Source organism: Chrysemys picta, chromosome 2 (genome assembly GCF_011386835.1).
Source record: "Chrysemys picta bellii isolate R12L10 chromosome 2, ASM1138683v2, whole genome shotgun sequence".
Taxonomy (NCBI): Eukaryota; Metazoa; Chordata; order Testudines; family Emydidae; genus Chrysemys; species Chrysemys picta.
In genome coordinates this window covers 4,527,113-4,541,385 of record NC_088792.1, presented here as the reverse complement: position 1 = coordinate 4,541,385, position 14,273 = coordinate 4,527,113, and the positions used below count along the sequence as shown (strand labels likewise).

At 45.7% G+C, this 14,273-nt stretch overlaps 1 protein-coding gene across 24 annotated transcripts in view; it reads right to left on the bottom strand.

Annotated features, from left to right (window-relative positions):
- Positions 1–14,273, bottom strand: part of LOC101933332 (KAT8 regulatory NSL complex subunit 1-like) — a 141,045-nt gene that overhangs the window by 61,838 nt on the left and 64,934 nt on the right. For 3 of the 24 annotated variants that reach the window (XM_065586711.1, XM_065586712.1, XM_065586710.1), the window contains one exon: positions 10,487–10,571. The exons of the other annotated variants lie outside the window; for them this stretch is intronic. In XM_065586711.1, the coding sequence (XP_065442783.1) occupies positions 10,487–10,571 (85 nt within the window). The remainder of the gene's footprint in view (positions 1–10,486; positions 10,572–14,273) is intronic. 24 annotated transcript variants of the gene reach the window in all.

The following is a 14,273-nucleotide window of genomic DNA, read 5'->3' as shown; positions in this document are numbered from 1 at the left end:
GGATTTCCCCGGACATGTCCGGCTTTTTGGTGCTCAAATCCCCGTTCGGGGGGAATTTCCAAAGAGCCGGACATGTCCGGGGAAATAGGGAGGCATAAGCCAGGGTCCGCCCAGCACGATCCGCCGGGTCCGCAGCGCAGCCCAGCTGCCCCAGCTACAATGCTCAGGTGGGGAACAGGGGGGGCTCGGGCTTCCCTCGCGGGCGGGGACCCCCCCCGGCCACTGGGGGACCCTTCCTGTGGCCCCGTTGCCCCTCGCAGCTTGGAACCCGGCGCCGCGGGAGCTGTTTCCCGCGGGGACAGACGGGCCGGGGAACGTGCTCGGCGGCAGGAAGGAAGCTGCGGCCGGGGCTGCAGGGACCTGTGCTGCCGAGCGTCTGAAGCCCCCAGCAGGCAGAGGCTGCCGGGGTAGCGGGGGAGCAGGGCAGGTGGGGGGCGCAGAGGCTGCAGGTGCGGGGGGTGCAGGGGGAGTGGGGAGCAGTGCAGGCAGGGGCATAGGGGCTGCAGGAGCAGGGCAGGCGGGGGGGTGCAGAGGCTACAGGTGCAGGGGGGTGCAGGGCGAGTGGGGAGCAGTGCAGGCAGGGGCATAGGGGCTGCAGGGGCAGGGCAGGTGGGGGGATGCAGAGGCTGCAGGGGCAGGGGGGTGCAGGGTGAGTGGGGAGCAGGGGGCACAGAGGCTGCAGGGGCGGGGGGTGCAGGGTGAGTGGGGAGCAGGGGGCACAGAGGCTGCAGGGCGAGGAGGAGCAGTGCAGGCAAGGGCATAGGGGCTGCGGGGGCAGGGTAGGCGGGGGGGTGCAGAGGCTGCAGGGGGCGCAGGGGCAAGGTAGGCTGGGGGGTGCAGGGGCTGTAGGGCGAGTGGGGAGCAGGGGTCACAGAGGCTACAGGGGCAGGGAGTGCAGGGGCTGCAGGGCGACTGAGAAGCAGGGGTCACAGAGGCTGCAGGGGTGCGCAGGGGCAGGGTAGGCGGGGGGTGCAGAGGCTGTAGGGCGAGTGGGGAGCAGGGCTCACAGAGGCTGCAGGGGCGGGGGGGTGCAGGGGCAGGGCAGGCGGGGGGCGCAGAGGCAGTAGGGGGTGCAGGGCAAGTGGGGAGCAGGGGTCTCAGGCTGCAGGGGCGGGGGGGTGCAGGGCGAGTGAGGAGCAGGGGTCACAGGGGCGGGGGGTGCAGAGGCTGCAGGGGCAGGGGGGTGCAGGGGCTGCAGGGTGAGTGGGGAGCAGGGAAGCACCTAGCAACCCCCAACCAAGATCAGAGCGGGAAGGAGGAGGGGGAATGCAGGGTGCTCAGAGGAGGGGGCAGAGTTGGGGCGGCAGCTTTGGGGAAGGGGCGGGGTTGGGCTGGGGCGGAGTTGGGGCAGGGCCAGGCCCCCGTGGAGTGTCCTCTTTTTTCAGTGTTGAAATATGGTAACCCTAGCCAAATGCTAGCATCAATCCAGGATTTCTGGTAGTCTAGGGGCACATTTATATATACTTACTGGACATGATTCTGAAACACTGTAAAAGGACCTTGGACTCTGACATTAAGCTTTCAGACCTAAAGCTTGAGGTGTGCATGCATCTACATTTTATGAGAATTTAGTGCTAGTGAAAAATAAGGTCACTCACCTTGCGCAGAAACTGTAGTTCTTCAAGATGCATGTCCCTATGGATGCTCCACTTCATGTGTGCATGTGCCTCTTTCCATTAGCAGTGTCTGTTCAGCTTGCGCATGCGTGCCATACAAGCTCATGCCGTACTCTTAGAGTATGCAGGGCTGCACAGGCAAATTGCCCTCAGTTCCTTCTCTATCTGAATGTCCAACAAGAACAGTTCAAAGCAGGTGGGAAGAAGGGCGGGTCCACCCATAGGGAAACATCTCGAAAAACCACGGTTACTGCACCAGGTGAGTAACCTTTTCTTCTTCTTCGATTAGTGTCCCTATGGGTGCTCCATTTCAGGTGACTCCGGAGCTGTATCCTCACAGGGGGGAGGGAACTTAGGAATCAAGTCCAAGACGGAAGACAGTACAGCAGATCCAAGTACTGCTGAGATCTGAGATCTGAGAGTGTGGACCAAGCATAATGTTCAGAAAAGATATGCACTGAAGCCCATGTAGCAGCTCTGCATCTTTCAGACACTGGAATGTTTTTGACTAACACTGTGGAAGTTGCTTGTGATCTGTATTGTGTGCTATAATCCTTTGAGGAGCAAAGCACCAGCTGTATCATAACAAGCAGTGATACACCCAGAGATACATCTCAACAGTCTCTGTGAAGAGACTGTGGACTCCTTTGATGTTTCTGCAATGGAGTCAGAATGTCTAGGTGATTTCTGAAATTACTTTGTCCCATCTAGATAAAAATCCATTGTACATTTAACGTATGAAGGGAAGTCTACTGCTCATTTAACGTATGAAGGGAAGTCTACTGCTGAGATTTATGTGGTTTAGGAAATAATATTGGCAGATAGACTGGTTAAGTTGGAAATCTGACAGAACATTAGGTAAGAACTTTGGGTGCAGTTATAGAAAGACCTTGTCCTTTGAAAACGAACAAAAACAAAAAACAACAACTGTAAATTGGGGGGAGAGGGGGTCCTGACATCAAGGCTCCAATTTCTCTAAGCCTGCAGGCTGACGTGATAGCTACTAGAAAGGGTGTCTTCATAGAAAAGTGAAGCAAGGAGCAGGTCATCATAGGTTCAAATGGAGACACAGGCACAAGGCAATGACCATGACACCAGTGGTTGAAACCTCTTCCATTTCTGGAGGTAAGTAATTTGAATTGATTCCTTTTTATCGTGTAGTTAGTATTACTTACTGTACTCCTGTCAAGCAGGTGGAGTCTAATCCTGTGAACTATCTAGGAGCTATGCTTGGAGAATGGATGACCCCCAGGTTGGGGTGAAGCACACAACCTGTATCCTGGGAGAGTAGATGAGGGAGGGTCAGAAGTTGGCATGCCAGTTGGACACACAGGTGAAGCAGGTAAGGTTACTAAGCTTACCTCGACCAGGTCAGCATTATGAGGATAACCCTGGTTTTGTCCTGCCTGATCTTGTTATCGCTCTTGGAAGTAGTTGTGTTGGAGGGAATGCATAGAACAGACCCTTTTTCCAAGGAAGGAGAAATGTGTCTCCCAAAGAAAGGTGAACAAGACCACCTCCTGAGCAGAATAAAGGGCACTTCCTGCGCTGGATGTGGTGAACAGGTCCACTTGTGGAAGTCCCAACCTCTGGAATATCCCATGAAGGATCTGAGAGTTCAACTCCCATTCATAGTCCTGGGAGAAACATCTGCTGAGCATACTGGCTGTGACATACTGGACTCCAGGAAGGTAAATGGCTGAGATCTAAATCTGATGGGCTACACCCCAGTTCCATAACTTTATAGCTTTTGTGCACAGGAAGGCAATCTTGCGCATCCCTTTTTATTGATATAGAACATGCAAGCCACGTTGTCCATCATGATTCTGATTGATTTGCACTTGATGAGGGGTAGGAACTGAACACAGGCATTCCTGACTGCCCTCAGTTCCAACACATTGATATAGAGATTGGTTTCCTACAGCGACCGTCTGCCCTGAGTTGTGAATGTATTGAAGTATGCTCCCCACCCTCACAGCAATGCATTCATTGTCACAGTTATTGTTCGAGCTGGGAGGAGAAATGGACACCTGTGCAGACACTGCATTGAACTTTCCACCAATCCAGAGAGTTCTTCACCTGAAGAGAAACCGTAACCTGCTTGTTTGTCCAAGCTGTCTTTGGTTGATGAATAGGCCCTCCTGAACTAGGCCTCAAAGCAATGGAGGCACAGTCTTGCATGCCCCGTCACAAAGGTGCAAGCTGCCATATGACACAGGAGCTGCAAACAGTAGAAAGGAGTCAACTCGAATTACTTACCTTCAGAAATGGAAGAGGTTCCAAGAACATCACCACTTTGTGCCTGAAACTTCCCCATTGTCAGTCATCATAGATTATTTACTGGACTTACAAAAATTAGATCAGTTATATCTATTAGGTTCACCTCACCATGATATTAGCTTTTAATTCCCCACTAAGGGGTTTTCTATTTTTGCACACCATATGTCCTCGATATTTATTATGGGTCTGGAGAATCTTTACCCCCTGGTTAAGGATCCTTCTCTGACTTGGGATGTCAATGTGGTACTGCTAAGACCTCTGTTTGAACCTATGGTGACCTGCTCCACTTATCAGGAACTTTTGAGATTTTACAAATTTGTTCAGTTATCTTAGATCTACAATTGGTCTCCACCCTTCATCCTTCTTTGGCACGAGAAAATACTTTGAGTAAAACCCTTTCCCTCTCTGAGGGGATGGGACTGGTTCTACTGCTCCTAAATAAAAAAGGGAGTGTCCTTCTTGACTAAGTATAGTCTTGAGACAGGGGTCAAGGCCTAGTCAGGGGACCCTGAAGAGGGATGGGGAAGGTGGTGGCGAGAGACATGAAGAGGGTGATGACGTTCAATATTATAACCTCCATGATCCACTTGTCTGTTCTAACAGGTTGCCAGGCCTGTTGGAAATCATAGAATATCAGGGTTGGAAGGGACCTCAGGAGCTCATCTAGTCCAACCCCCTGCTCAAAGCAGGACTAATCCCCAGACAGATTTTTGCCCCAGATCCCTAAATGGCCCTCTCAAGGATTGAACTCACAACCCTGGATTTAGTAGGCCAATGCTCAAATGGGAAAGGTGGTCTCCAAAAACGAAGAAGTGAGCATAAGATTGCAGCTTGCAAACTACAGGCAAGGGAGGATTTGAGTCTTCAATCAACCCCATCAAAATTGCTGTTTTGATGATGACTGGGTACTAGCGGAAGGACGGTGGGAAGCGCTTTTCCTCTGGAATCCCTTCCCACCCCGAAGGTTCAGTGGTTCTGTGAAAACCAGAAAACTGAGGCAGGTGTAATCTCTGGACAGTCTGAGGGCAGGTCTTCACTACGGGAGGAGGGAGGGTCGATCGATTTAAGATACGCAAATTCAGCTACATGAATAGCGTAGCTGAATTCGACCTATCGGAGCCGCTGTGAGGACGGCGGCAAAATCGACCTCTGCGACTCCCCGTCGACGGCGCTTACTCCCACCTCCGCTGGTGGAGTAAGAGCGTCGATTCGGGGATCGATTGTCACGTCCCGACGAGACGCGATAATTCGATCCCCGAGAGATCGATTTCTACCCGCCGATTCAGGCGGGTAGTGTAGACCTAGCCTGAGACTTGCTAAATCTCCTCTTGTTTGTAGGAGTGTATATACCCAGAAACCTCAATGTGGCCCTGGAATCCTTCAGCATGTGCAGGAACTTATCCATAGTTCCTGAGAAAAGCATCTGACCATCAAACTGGAGGTCCTCAATAGTATTCTGAACCTCCCTTGGGAAATCCCAAAAACTGCAGCCGTGACACCCTGCGCATGACAATTGCTCCGGAGAGGAATCTAGCAGCAGCATCTAGGGACGCTTGGAGAGAGGTTTTGGCTAATAACTGACCGTCCTTAATGATGGCCTGGATGTGTTCTCTATGCTCCTTGGGAAGATGTTCAATAAAGGATGTGAACTTGTTGCAATTTGTGCAGTCATACTTGGCCATGATTGCCTGATAGTTTGTGATCCAAAATTGGAGGGTTGCAGATGAATAGGCTTTCCATCCAAGAAGGTATAACCTTTTTTGACCTTGTCATAAGGAGTAGGCAAGGAGTAATACTATCTATCCCACTCGTTTACGGCCTCCACCACCAGAGAATTTGGTAATGGGTGGGAAAACAAAAATTCTGAGTCCCTGGGGGGAGGGGCTACATAATATTTCTTATCTGCCCATTTACCAGTTGGTGGTATGGTGACGGAAGTTTGCCACATAGTCTTTGTTAGATCCAGAAGTGCTTCATTAATGGGTAGCGCAAACTGAGTGGGTATCACTGACTGCAAAATGTCCAGGAGCTTGTGATGTCAGTCTCAAGAGGTATCTAGGGAGTGTCCGCCATCCTCTTCACAAGGTCCTGGAATTGACAAAAATCATTGGTCTTCTATGGTGGTGGAGGAATGACTGCCTTGTCTGCAGATGAAGACGAAACAGGAGTTTAAGGGGTAGCCTCTTTGCCCACCCTAGCCTTCTATTTCCTCAAAGGTCTCCTCATGTTGGAGGTTTGGTGGAGGAGACAGTGACCCTAGTTTCCTGGTGCAGTGGAATCAGTGGTCTGGCAAATTGCTGCCAATAGGCCACCTAAGGATCCCAGTATGGCCACTGTAGAGGCCCATACAGGAGAGGAGGTAGTACCTAGGACAGATCCCTCCATCTGTGACGTGGGCAGGGGTCTTCATCAAAGTATGGATTCCTATAATGGTAAGAAGGATACTGATTAAGGGTGTAGAATCCTGCAGTACTGGGAAGCACTGGTAATCTGGAGACCAGGGTCTAAGTACCAGGAGTCATCTGGTACCCACAAACAGGGAGCACTCCAGCTTGTCTAACACTGACAAGTCCCTGGTGTAATGGAATTCCTGTGGTAACAAGTGGGTTGGTACTGACTCAGCAGTTGATTTGGGAGGTATCAATGGTTTGGAGCTTGAAGGCACTGGGGATGAAGGTGTATGCTTCAAATCTGTCCGTACCGATGGAGCCAAGTGGGAAGGCATCATTGGTAAATCTGAAATAAACTGTACTGATCTGGAGGCAGATGGTACCAGGGTCCTGCTGATGCCACATTTCTCTGAAGTGCTCCAGGATATCCCTGCTCTGCCGATACCAGAGAAAGTTTCTTTCCCCTCCATGGTACCGAGTCGAGACATCAAGGTCTCAGAAATTGCAGACCTTGAAGCAGATTGGGACTTCTTGGGAGTTGGCTCCTTGTGGTGGGATACAGTGGCTCCACTTTTTTGGAGCTTTCCCTGAGTCCTCAGGGATCTTTAACTTCTTAAGTGAGACCGTAGCCAAAGTCAAAGGGCCCCTAGATCTGTGTGGAGACCGATGTACAGGGAGAGGGTGAGGGTCTGTCTTCTGACCTGAATTGGAAGCTGGTCAAAGGGAGTGCTCTATGAGTAGCAGCTTCAGTTTTGTCTCCCAATTCTTCCAAGCTCTAGATTTTAGGTCCTGGCAAAAGTTACACTTTTGGGAGATATCGAACTCTCCCAAGCAATGGATACACTTAGAACGGCCATCGCTAATTGGGACAGCCTCCTGACAAGAGAGGCAGGATTTGAAACCTGGCAAGCCAGGCATGCCCTTCCATGTCAAATAAGTTCCCCAGAAAAAATGGGCGAGAAAGGGTGGGAGGGGAGGTTAGGAAAAACAGAAGCCTCTCACAACTATATAACAACAACTAACTAAAACACAACTACAAAACATGCTGACGCACGCACAAGGCAAACATGCTAGAGCTCTACCTCAGGTCGAGGTGACAGAAAAGGAACTGACGGGTTCACCTGTGCAGCCCTATATGTCCTTGGAGCACAGCATGAGGTCGCATAGAGCACATGTGGGCCAAACAGACACTTTTAACAGAAAATCTCTAATCAAGGGCTCGAGATGCACATGCACACTTGAAGTGGAGCATCCACAGGGACACCTCTTGAAGATGATGATTAAGTACAATGCAAGCAGCAGCAGTGCAAGCTTCCCCTCACTACTCTACCACCCGTGACTTGAATGGAGTGCCTTTAAAGGCAAAAGGGCAATTCACCCTCCATAGCCCTTTGGCCTCTCTTTGGAGACTGCCAAAGAAGGGACTCAGTAGTATCAAGTGGGGTGGTGTTTTGGCCCAAGACCACAAACTCATTTTACAAAGGCCATTGAACAGTCATCTGATGGAACTCACTCTTGATCTGAAAGAGGTTTTCATACCGGCTACAGAAACAATTTTTTTTTTTTAAATTTACATTCACTCAATTGCCAAGAAATATACAGATACTGTGGTCAGATATTACAAACAATGAGATGGCTGCCCTTTAGTATGCAATTAATCTACATAGTATTTGAGGAACTATAACAATTCCTATCAGTGCTGCTGATAAAGAAAAACTTAAAACAAAAAATGGTGATGGCTTTTGATCTTTTTCAAAGCAAAGAAACCAATATTAAAGACATTCTCCATTAAAATCAACCATTGTCCTGAATAAACATTCATTAAGTTAGCTGTTGGTTGTAGTGGTGTGGTCAGATGCAGTAAAGGATAGATAGAGCTGTCTCTCCCTCACTGTTAGCACTTGAGTCCACGCTTTCTGACCAGTTCACCTAATGGCTCCATGTATATGTTGAAAAGGACTGGCACATGAATGTGCAGAGCAAAGCACAATTCAATTCCCACTACACTTCTGAGACAGGCAAGTACAACTATTCCCATTTTACAGATGGGAAAATGGAGAAAGATTTAGTAATTTTTTCCAATGCTACAGTGAAAGGTGGTAAAGCTGGGGTTAAAGTGCAGCAGTTCCTGACTACCAGTCTGGTGATGAATCCATAATACATTTTGTTCCATTGGATAAACCCAGAGATAAAGACAGGCAATCAATATAGCAGAGAAAACTGCAACAGTGTAAAACTACAACTGAAGACAGACCCATTGACATTGTGTTTTACTCCCCACTCAGTTAAGTGGGAAATCAAACGTATTTGCAAATTAGCAGATTTGCTGGCTCAAACTTCTGATGGCAGAAAAATCAAATATTTTTATTCACATCAAACGTTTGTTATGAGAGTATTCAGGGACATAAGATGGCACGTCACACACACACACACACACACACACACATAATTGTCTCCCTGGTCAAGATGTTACCTGAAAAAACAACAAGAAGGAGTCTGGTGGCACCTTAAAGACTAACAAAATGTAATCTCAAAAAGAAGAACAGGAGGACTTGTGGCACCTTAGAGACTAACAAATTTATTAGAGCATAAGCTTTCGTGGACTACAGCCCACTTCTTCGGATGCATCCGAAGAAGTGGGCTGTAGTCCACGAAAGCTTATGCTCTAATAAATTTGTTAGTCTCTAAGGTGCCACAAGTCCTCCTGTTCTTCTTTTTGCGGATACAGACTAACACGGCTGCTACTCTGAAACCTTTCAAAATGTAATCTGTTAGTCTTTAAGGTGCCACCGGACTCCTCGTTGTTTTTGTGGACACAGACTAACACGGCTACCCCCGATACTTGATGTTCCTGGATTATCCAGGAGGGAGAAAGGATGGTCTTGTGACTAAGACAAAATACTTGTTTTATTCCTGAATCTACCAGAGATTTGCTGTTTGACATTAGATAGGCTGCTTCACTTCTCTGCCTCACATATCTAGCTGTAAAATGAGAATACTACTATTCCATAGATTAAAAACACAAGGGACCATTATAATAGTCTAATCTGACTTCTGAATTACACGCCCTATAGAATTTCACCCAGTGAGTCCTTGTGGTTCAACTTAAAATGCTGCTCTTGGAAAAAGCAGCCAGAGCCTGCATTCAGACACCCTCTGTTGACCCCGTCCTTGCCAGTTATATTCAGGTGGAAATTCCTTTCTATGAATGGATTTTGAATTCTTATGAATTGATGTTCTACCTGATAAAGCATAAGATCGGGTATTAGTTGGTGTTTGCTATAGACCACCAAATCACACTAAGGAATAGGGTGACTGGCTCCTTACGCACCTCTTTAATATGTATAAAAAAAAGCTCCGTGATCATTGGAGACTTCACTTTGAGTGACATATGCTGGAGGTCTCATGCTGCCAGTATTAAAACAACCTTGGTATTTCTAATTATAGAAGACAATTTCTTAACTCAAAAAGTAAGAGAATTCTATATGAGACCTTATCTTGACAGGTAAAGAGAAACTGATCACAAAACTAAAATTAATGGTACCTTCGGTACAAGTGATCATGACGTGATATTTAGAATGTGAAAACAGAATAAAGATCAGACCAGTGACATATATACCTGGTGCTTTAAAACAGCCAATTTCATAAACAAGTATGAGCCAAGTCTGCTCGCAGGAAGAATTTAATCAGAAAAACACTTCACTAGTTGCTCAAAAAGCCACAATCCCACAACTGAGTAAGCAGGCCATACTGGTTAAAAAAGTGACCTGGTTTAGAGGGGAAGTGAAGGTAGGTATAAATTTAAAAAGGAAGAAAGAGGAAGCTAAATGTAATAAATACAAATGAGAAGCTCGGAAGATTGAAGAAAATGGGTAAGGGAAGCAAAGGGGGTCAAGGAGAAATCTATGGCCAGGAGAGTTACATAAGTACAATAAGGTATTTAAGTATACTAAGAACACATATTTGGTCCATTACTAGACAGGAATGGTATTAGTCCACTAAGTGGAAATGGTAAAATTATCAATAATGCAGAAAAGGCAGAAATTTTCAGTAAATTTCTGTTCTGTATGGGGGGGAAACCAGATGATATAGTCAGATAATATGATAACACTCTCTCCGTTCCATTAAATATTTCAGGAGGATGTTAAATAGTAGCTACTAAATTTAGACATTTTTAATCCACAGGTCCAGTAAACTTACATCCAAGAGTTCTAAAAGAGCTGGCTGTGGAGTCGCTGGACCATAAATGTTGATTTTCAATAAGTCTTGGAACGCTGGGGAAGTTCTGGAAGATAGGAAGAAAGTCAGTGTTGTGCCAATATTTAAGAAAGATTAAACAGGATGACCCGTGTAACTATAGGCCTGTCAGCCTGACACTGATCCTGTGATAGATAATGGAGCCGCTGACATGGGACTCGATTCTTAAAGAATTAATGGAAGGTGATGTAATTAATGCCAATCAATGGCTTTATGAGAAATAGATCCTGTCAAACTAACCTTATTTAAAAAAAAAATCAGATTACAAGTTTGGCTGATTAAAGGTAAGTTTTGATGTAATATACTTAACTTCTGTAATGCATTTGACTATGCACCAGGATGGATAAAAGTTTATTTAAAAAATAAAAATAAATAAATAAATCGGATTTTTTATTTAAATCTGATTTTGATGATAAAATGCTTTTTGAGGAAAAAGCCTATCTAAAGATAGTTTTAATTAAGATACATTATAGCTCAAAGATATCTCATCATGGAATAAAGGATTATAAATTCTAATTCTATAGTATGAGACAATATATTAATGTAATGTTTAAGAAAAGTTTTGTAAATGAGTTCCAATAGTTCATGGATTAGGGACCCAATCTTATGGGATTCCAGGGGCTTCTGTATAGATTATTTAGGTTAATCTTTCTATCTACCCAATGGGACTCAGTGCTCAGCCTAGAAGATACCATCAGAAATGCTTAGTTTTGTAATTCTCAAACTGGGGATTTGTCTTTCTAGAGATAACATGCTTGTTAACAGCAAAAATGTTTTTAAATAAATATATAGAGATGAGAAATAACAGAACCCTACTGTCCCTCTGCAAATTTGTATACACAGAGTCAATCCCTTATCTCTCTCTCTAAATGTGCAAAGTTTCAAAACATTCAATGAATAGAAGATTGTTTGGGGCGGAATAGATCTGGACAAGGAAAAGAAATCTGGAGATAAAGGTGAGAAGGGAGGGAAGGGCAGTAGAAACAAAAGTGAAACTGTTTGAGCAGCATATTCCAGAAGTCTTGAGGTGTTTCTGAGTGTAGCCTTCATTGATTTAAGATCTACCATACCATTCTCTCTCTCTCTAGAAGGGAAAACCTATAATGGCAGCAGGCCGTAAAAGAGACCCAGTTTGGGAATATTTTAATGAAGTTCCTCTACCTATGGGTAAGACAGGCATGCATGCAAAATGCAAACAGTGCAGCAAAGAAATGCAAGGCCTGGTTGCCCCAATGAAACAACATAATGAGAAGTGTACCTTCTCAGGAGGAAGCTGCGTTGAAGATGATGAAAGGAACATGTTTGAACATGCAGGATCTTCAAGTTGGTAAACTTTTTTATTTCATACTTCTTTCTTAACGACTGCCTGTCTTCCTTCTGGACTATTCTTGAATTCTCATGTTTGAGCAAAAAATATAGTTGTTACCCTATGGTCCTATCATTTTAGATACAGTTGTGATAAAAAATATATAGCTGAAATAGGCAGATCTTCCTTTTACAATTTCACCTTTAAAGTAGTACTGTCAGTGAATGCAATGAGTAATACTAAATGAGCAGTACGGTAATAATAATTAAATAAGAGGAGGTTACTCACCCTGTGCAGTAACTGACGTTCTTTGAGATGAGTGTCCCTGTGGGTGCTCCACTCTAGGTGTTGGTGCGTCCCTGCGCCTTCACTCGGAGACTTTTCGTAGCAGTACTCGTACTGGCCACACATGCGCAGAGGCTGCCCCCCGCAGTGAGTCTAGGATAATAGTGCGCATGCGTGGCCAATCTCCTCAGTTCCTTCTCTACAACGGAGGCTACCCCAACTCCGAAGTAGAGGGGAGGAGGGTGGGTAGTGGAGCACCCACAGGGACACTCATCTCGAAGAACATCAGTTACTGCACAGGGTGAGTAACCTCCTCTTCTTCTTCTTCTTCTTCTTTGAGAGATGTCCCTGTGGGTGCTCCACTCTAGGTGACTTAAAAGCCGTGTATCTTAAGGAGGTAGGGACTTCGGATCTGATAGAAACGCCGTTGATAGTACAGCCCTGCCCAAACGTATATCAGATAGAGGGCCTTGAATAAGGGCATAGTGTTTAACAAAAGTGTGCTCAGAGGACCAGGTAGCTGCTTTACAGATATCAGCCAGGGGAACTTTGCGTAAGAATGCTACAGAGGCAGCCATAGATCTAGTGGAGTGTGTTCTGATGCCGTCTGGAGGTGTAACTTTCTTTATCTGATAGCACAACCGGATGCACTGAGAAATCCAGTTCGAAAGTCTCTGGGTAGAAATAGGTGTACCTCTGGAACGCTCTGCGATGGAAACAAAAAGTCTGGAAGAATTTCTAAAAGGTTTGGTTCTATCCAAATAGAAGGACAAGGCCCTGCGTACATCTAGTGTATGCACTGAGGCTTCGAACGAGTTCGCATGTGGCTTCGGGAAAAAGGTTGGTAAGTGAATCTGCTCATTAATGAAAAGTTTCAGAGTAGCAGCCGTGTTAGTCTGTATCCGCAAAAAGAAGAACAGGAGGACTTGTGGCACCTTAGAGACTAACAAATTTATTAGAGCATAAGCTTTCGTGGACTACAGCCCACTTCTTCGGATGCATATAGAGTGGAACATATATTGAGGAGATATATATACACACACAGACAGAGAGCATAAACAGGTGGGAGTTGTCTTACCACCTCTGAGAGGCCAATTAATTAAGAGAAAACAAACTTTTGAAGTGATAATCAAGCTAGCTCAGTACAGACAGTTAGATAACAAGTGTGAGAATACTTACAAGGCGAGATAGATTCAATGTTTGTAATGGCTCAGCCATTCCCAGTCTTTATTCAAACCGGAGTTGATTGTACTGCTGAGCTAGAATTGATATGCAAACTAGACACAATCAACTCCGGTTTGAATAAAGACTGGGAATGGCTGAGCCATTACAAACATTGAATCTATCTCGCCTTGTAAGTATTCTCACACTTGTTATCTAACTGTCTGTACTGAACTAGCTTGATTATCACTTCAAAAGTTTGTTTTCTCTTAATTAATTGGCCTCTCAGAGGTGGTAAGACAACTCCCACCTGTTTATGCTCTCTGTCTGTGTGTGTATATATATCTCCTCAATATATGTTCCACTCTATATGCATCCGAAGAAGTGGGCTGTAGTCCACGAAAGCTTATGCTCTAATAAATTTGTTAGTCTCTAAGGTGCCACAAGTCCTCCTGTTCTTCTTTTTGCTCATTAATGTGGAACGAGGAGTGTACTTTAGGAAGAAAATTGGGGTGTAACCTGAGGGTAACCTTGTCTTTGAAAAATATCGTATATGGTGGGTCTGCCATAAGAGCTGCTATTTCTCCTGCCCGCCTAGCGGAGGTAATTGCCACTAAAAATGCTGTTTTCATCGAAAGGTGTAAAAGGGAACACGTGGCTAGGGGTTCAAATGGTTGTTGGGTTAGGCAAGAGAGAACTAGATGAAGGTCCCACGGGGTGGTGGGTGGTTTTATGTCTGGGTATAGGGTTTGGAGTCCCTTGAGGAAGCGCTTGGTGATAGGATGAGCAAATACGGAAGTACCCTCAATTTTGTCATGAAAAGTTGTAATAGCAGCTAAATGGACCCTGATGGAACTGGAAGAAAGGCCGGATTGCTTAAGGTCCAATAGGTAGTCAAGTATGAGCGGAAGAGGTGCTGATGTGGGACTAAGTTGTTTAGTTGAACACCAGTGTGTGAATCGTTTCCACTTACATAGA